The sequence below is a fragment of the Sardina pilchardus genome, chromosome 22 (genome assembly GCF_963854185.1).
Source record: "Sardina pilchardus chromosome 22, fSarPil1.1, whole genome shotgun sequence".
NCBI classification, from domain to species: domain Eukaryota; kingdom Metazoa; phylum Chordata; class Actinopteri; order Clupeiformes; family Clupeidae; genus Sardina; species Sardina pilchardus.
In genome coordinates, this window is record NC_085015.1 from 22,817,843 (window position 1) to 22,824,217 (window position 6,375).

Below are 6,375 nucleotides of genomic sequence, written 5' to 3' on the forward strand. Positions count from 1 at the left end.
TTCACAGGAATCTAACAACTATTGAACATACAGACAGGGACATACACAATGAGATTTTTTTTTTTTTTTGGTGTTCAGGTTCCTTTCGGTCTTCACACAGGAACTGTTGTTGGAGGTCTCATGTCAAAGCTTGTTTTATGGAGAGATCTTTAGGAAGACGTACAGTGGAAACAATGGGTGAAATACTACATGCAAATGCTATCAGTAACTTGTCCCTACTTCCTATGGTACCTCATTCTAGTTGGTAGTTCAAAAAAAGTCCTACAATCCTATGAAACATACGGGAAAATAATTTGGAGAGTTTCTCTTTCAAAAAATAAACTATCTGACTTTTTTGCTTCATTGGTTACAATGTCGACCCTTTTCTTAGGGTGCAAAAGCAAAGGGGGTTGGGGGATTTGTGGTCATGGGTTGGGTAAAGTGCTGTGATTTTGAATAAACAAAGTAAACAAATAGAATGAAATCATTTTCCATCTGCGAATGCAGCAACTGGATTGACACAACTTTGGACCCAATCAAAATGACTGCGGTTACTATAGCAACGATGCCCGCCCTGCAGGACACCTGTCTTCACGTCTACAATCAGAACACTGAATGACAGAAGCTCACGCAGCTCACTGTAGGTGCTGACGCCAGAGGCCTTACCTAATGCTTCTGCACGCTCGGATGCAACAGGATACTGGTGGGTGAAACCATTTGTCCCTGTGGTGGGGGTGGGGTGAGTCATTGTTTTGTTTTCAATGCTAAGAAACACCCTTTAGTAAAAACTACAATTCAATGGGGTTTTGAGCAGTCCTGAAAGGCAGCTTCATTTAGTGACCAAAATTAGGCTTTCTGTCAGGGACGAGTCAATATGGGGCTTTTTTTTCTTACAGTAACGCTGCGCAATCAGCTACGGAATTTCATAAGAGCTAATGTGGTGCTAAAACAAAAAGCCAACCAAACCAAGCTAATCATTAGCCACTGCGCGCTGCACTCCGTGTTCTCCCTGACAGTCTAGCCACCAGGTGAGAGAGCTTCACTGCTGATAAAGACACACAGCGGACAATGCTGCCTCTGCATGGCTGTCGGGGGCTTTAGGAGAATCCTGATCGAAGAGAGATACTGCAGAGTTCCCGAAAGCTGCAGCAATCTCTGTGTGTGTGTGTGTGTGTGTGTGTGTATGTGTGCGTGTGTTAGTGTGTGTGGGGGTGTCACATCACGCTGTGGCTTTCAGCGATCTTCATCAGAGTCCTCCCACGGCTTGCGAGTGTTATTGTGCACTCGCTCACTCAGTTTCCAGGGCGCCCGTGCTCACCTCTCTACCACTGGACTCCAGCAGCACTACAAGAGCCTTATCTCCCCCCCTCAATCCAATCACCAGCGCAACCGCAGGAGCCTAATCTCTGTCCAAAGGCACCCAGAAAAAAACACAATTAAACAGGCGACAGGCGGGGGCAGAAAAGCCATTTTCACAACGATGGTTAGAAGATGAAACTGAAAGAAGGAAAGAGAGAGAGAGCGATAGAGAGAGAGAGAGAGAGAGAGAGAGAGAGAGAGAGAGTGGAGTTGAGGAGGTGGAAGGTAAGGGGGGCTGTTGCTTGGAGAGGGCGATGGGTCAGATCTTGCTGTTCTCCAGGTGCGAGTCGATGTGCTTGATCAGGGCGTCGTCGGGGTAGCCCATGGGGAAGATGAGCTGGCACAGCGGGCAGCTGCGCATGTCCGTCTCCTCCTCGGTCTCCATCCACAGCTGCGAGGAAACAAAACACAGGCGCATCGGTCAGGACGGAGCGGCGGTGCGACCGAAACGGCTCGGACTCTCCTCAAAAAACACAGCGACGTCTGCTCGAAAGACAACTGCTTGGTTTAAATAGTCCAGTGTCTGCTCAAAGCGGTCATATCTGATAAGAGTGGTGCAGCCGGTGTGATCAAGATAACACTGGGGCTGATTAAAACAAAACAGTCTGTGTCTAGTAAATGTGGTCAGGAGGTAAAAACAGTGAAACCATAGCGGTGAGAGTCACCAGACCATTCAGAATAGTTAAGCTGTTGGTATAATTAGAGACATTGCAGGTGACAGCAGACAACGTACAGATCAAAAGAGTTCATTCCTGAACTAAACAACGCAGCACAGAATCAAAACAGCCTTTTTCGAGGACAAAACGGTGCCGTCTCACAGGGATGATCAAAGCTGTGTGTTTAGAAACACTGTAACTATAAACAGCCAAAGCACAGTACAGTTGCGTCAATATTATACATTTCATGGTTCACACTAGGCTTTCGTGTTTTAATCACAACAAATGAAGCACTGAACAAAAATACTTCAGGTACCAAGGAATGACAGAAGATGCTATTTTAAACTACTGACATTTTATTCATCTGTTAATGCTCTAAATAATAGGTCAAGCATAAGTCTAGGCTATCAGGCGACTATACTAATTGTAACTGCTTTTAATAAATGTCTTATAATCTCTTATCTCTTCTTTATCCAGTGTACTGTAGTTACAAAAGCTGAGTGAAACGAGCAGACTGACAACTGATTTAAATTGTTATCCTACAGATGTAAAATTGATCATGTCAGAGCACTGTAGAGTGAATGTTTATCATGGATGGCTTGGTGTTGGTCACTCACGTTGATGGAGGGCCAGGACTGGGCGTGCTCTGCGTGTAAGTACGCTTGGGGGCAGAGCGTGTTCGGCCGCGACGGTATGGGGAACGCCGAGCAGGACGCCGGGCCCCTCATGGCCCCGGGGGACATGGTGGAGCCCCCGGAGGCCCCGAGAGTCCGCGCGGGGCTGATGGGGTGCGGGCAGCTCCACTCCTCCTCGTCCTCGGACGACTGCGGCGGCTGCGGCGCGGGGTGCAGCGGGGCCGGCGGCGTGGGCGGCTGCGGCTCGAAGCGGAGGTGCGACACCTCGGCCAGCGACAGGCCCAGCTCCCTCGGCGAGTGGCGCGGGGACTCGATCCGCCCGCCGCCACCACCGCCTCCGCCGCCGCCGCCCTCCCCGACGCCCACCAGCTGCATGCCCGGGTGGGAGCCTCTTCGCTGGGTCACGATGCGGGCGCTCGGGTGCTGCTGTTGGCTCTGCTGCTGCAGCTGCTGCAGCTGTTGCCCCTGTTGCTGCTGCTGCTGCTGCTGCTGGCTTTGCGGCGGTCCTCCCTGCTTGTGGTAGCCGTCCACGTAGGGCCGCGGCTTGGGCAGGGTGGACACCGGGTCCAGGGTGAAGCGCGGCGGCCGCTGGTACGCCGACGGGTCGGCCACCTCCGAGTAGCTCCGGCGGCCCTGGAAGCTGGCGCGGAGGTGCTGCGTGGGCGGCCGGCAGGAGTAGGAGGCCGGACCGTCGCTCAGCTCGGCGAACGGGGAGGGCGAGCGGCGGTGCATGTCCGGGGAGAGCCGCTGCAGCACCGGGGAGCGCCTCTGGGGCACCGGGGAGTGGCGCTGGGGCACGGGCGAGTGGCGCTGGGGGATGGGCGAGTGGCGCTGGACTGGAGAGGGAGAGGGAGAGGGAGAGAGGGGGGGGGGAGAGGGAGAGAGAGAGTGAGAGAGAGAGAGATTGAAGGAGAGAGAGAGGTTCAACCTCCATCTGTTGAATCATTCCTTAACCCATGAAATCATGATGCGCCTCATACAAACCAAACACAATACATGTACATTCATAAATACATTCATCCATAAACGCCCCAATGCATCATTTGTTTAAAAAGCACCTGATCATCCCCCCACCCTCACACAACAACCCCCCCAACTCCCCACACATCCAGAAACCTCTCAACTGGAGAGAGGGAGAGCGAGAGAGCGAGAGAGAGAGAGAGAGCGATAGAGAGAGAGGGAGAAAGAGAGAGAAAGGGAGAAAGAGGGAGGACATCTTCATGTTGGGTATGTCCTAAAGGAGGCAACTGAAAAAGTTGTCTCATGAGGTATTCTTAAAAGCTCAATACACAACACCCTGACTAGAGAAGTAGTCATTAGGCACGAGGCATTCATGCTAATCACTGCACCGTTAAAGACTTTGAGGATGAAATGTGACTGCTGTGACTGCTGGCAAAACATTGCAGCTGAGTGTAAAACACATTCAAATGGGTGAAATTAGATACATTGACACAACTGTTCAAATTGGAGACATTAACGCTGCAAGACATCAATGGGGAAAATTAAATCAGGAACAAAGAAAACGCATTTTGTCTTCCATGTGTTTGGCTTATTATGGTGATAATTGTATGGGGGTCTGTGTAGATGGGCAATGCTATGCATTGATTAATCAATTAATACTTGCTAAGAAAATTACACCAACCATTGGACATGTGAATAGAAATGAAAGTACTGGTTTAGTTTGTAATCTATTTATGCAATCTAATTGCTTAGGTTTTCAAAGTGCTGGCGCGATTAATCACCTCTTAATTACGACACAATTCTGTAGTAATTATGGCACCGGGAGACAAATTGCTCCCTTTTTATCTGTGGCTACAGATACTGAACCAGCTGTTGTGAGTCAGGGGCTCCATTTAGGCCTTGGCCCTGGCTCCACCTGGCTCCACCACTTCTCTGCATCAACACCCCTCAGCCACAGAACACCGTTTTTTGAAGTCTTCCGTTTCCTCTTTCTGTTTCCTCTTTTAAGTTCAACACGTCTTCTACGAATTCATGCCGTTTTACCCCCCTACCTACCCTGTGTGTGCTTTTTTTCCCTGTATGTTCTGATGTGTTCTTGGCTAAAGATGCACCACAGCGCTTTTGAGTTAATGAACTTCCTTTTCTCACCCTGGAGACGACCGACATAATGTAAATGAATGGGCCGTATCTGCGTTTTCCTGCCATAGTTTGATGGCTATCAGTCACCGAAGGAAATCACCCCCTGACATCTATGAATCAGATACTGCAATTAGTCAGATTTATGATTTTCAAAGGTAAAAGATGAATCTACGGTCATGGTTGCGCAGTCAAGCACAGAAGTGCAAAGGGCAGCTGAATCAGATGGAATCAGATTTAACAGCCATGTAAACATATTCATTCAGACATGAAGATGTTTTTGTGCATGTTCGTTATTCGTTATTCAAACCTGTATATCTGTATCACAATTTCATAACCACAGTCATTATTTTTTCACATCTCATGTTCAATTAGCCATTTATGACAATATCTAGAAGATTTTAACCAAAGCGTTTAACAAGCATTTGCATTTTCTGAGACAACTGACATCAGTTTCTTTAAAACTACTTCCCAATGACTGTGATACTGTATATTATATGGTCATTGCCATAATTTCCCAACTATGAGCCGCGGCTTAGATAGATAGATATATAGATACTTTATTGATCCCCAAGAGGAAATTCAAGTTCAAGTTTATACATTGATCTTGCAAACATTTCTTCAGCAGTGACGTTAATACATTGGGGCAGTAAATATGGTATTACTAAGGTTTGTTTGGTTTTGTTTCTTTTAACTTGCATAAAGCACTGTCCTGCGGTTCATAAACAATGCAGCTAATACACAGGAAATAGCCGAACAGTACGAGTGAATGTGCATTAGCTTTCCTCTGTTGCCTCATCATCTATCTGATCAGATCATAGATTTGTAATTTTCGGCTGATTTTGCGGAATATGCACGTCACCCTCATATTCCGATTACATGGTTCCTGTAGCAACTTACAGTAGCAACTGTTTTTTGCGTCTAACTGTTCCATTCAGTGTTTCTGATAATCCATGTTGAAGGCCACTTCGTTTTTTTCCATTACGATATACTGTGTGTATCCATGACTAATCATTGTGGGTGAATTGTAAAAAATACAAACAAACAAAATAAAAACAAGAAAAGAAAAATTCATGGCAACGGAACTCATAGAAGTAGTCCAGATGCAAAGAGGATCCCAGCAAAAAGGAGAGTGTCACCTCTGTTTGGTTATGGGCGGTTTTAACAGGAAAAGCACCCTAGTTTCCTGCGCTCTGACGACGAAGGCAAAACTTACACATCTCACCCTGATCGGTCAGGTTACAGGACATGGGCACGGGGCCTTGGGCTTAAGCCTCAGCAAACTTTTCATCAGTTGAGGCATGAAAATTGCTCAAAACTGAGATCACCATATCACACTAAAGAAGGGCGTCTTGCCTGAAACGTCCAAGGGGCTTTAAAAAAAGTTTTTTGTATTTTTGACACTCAGGAGGATTTAGCACCCAGTTATGGAAAAACACAAGGTGTTGAGTGCATTAGTCTGCTTTTTTAATGAGAATAGCTCATCCCATCTCTGCTATGCTTAAATCCTTTTAGGCATCAACATGCTACTGCACTTGACACATAAGAGCCTCCCTGTCTATGTCCGACAGACAAATTGCACTTGCACTGTCTAAAATGCGATTGATGTACAGAATGTTTTTTTGTGGTGGAGACACTGGCATTCCAAC

At 47.2% G+C, this 6,375-nt stretch overlaps 1 protein-coding gene across 1 annotated transcript in view; it reads right to left on the reverse strand.

The window, feature by feature from the left end:
- Positions 1-1,525: 1,525 nt before the first annotated feature.
- tbkbp1 (TBK1 binding protein 1) overlaps positions 1,526-6,375 on the reverse strand; it is a 61,065-nt gene continuing 56,215 nt past the window's right edge. The window contains exons 9-12 of the mRNA XM_062527054.1: positions 3,111-3,465; positions 3,064-3,067; positions 2,612-2,827; positions 1,526-1,729 (exon numbers count right to left, since the gene is read on the reverse strand). Coding sequence (XP_062383038.1) covers positions 1,598-1,729; positions 2,612-2,827; positions 3,064-3,067; positions 3,111-3,465 — 707 coding nt within the window. The 3' untranslated portion in view covers positions 1,526-1,597. The remainder of the gene's footprint in view (positions 1,730-2,611; positions 2,828-3,063; positions 3,068-3,110; positions 3,466-6,375) is intronic.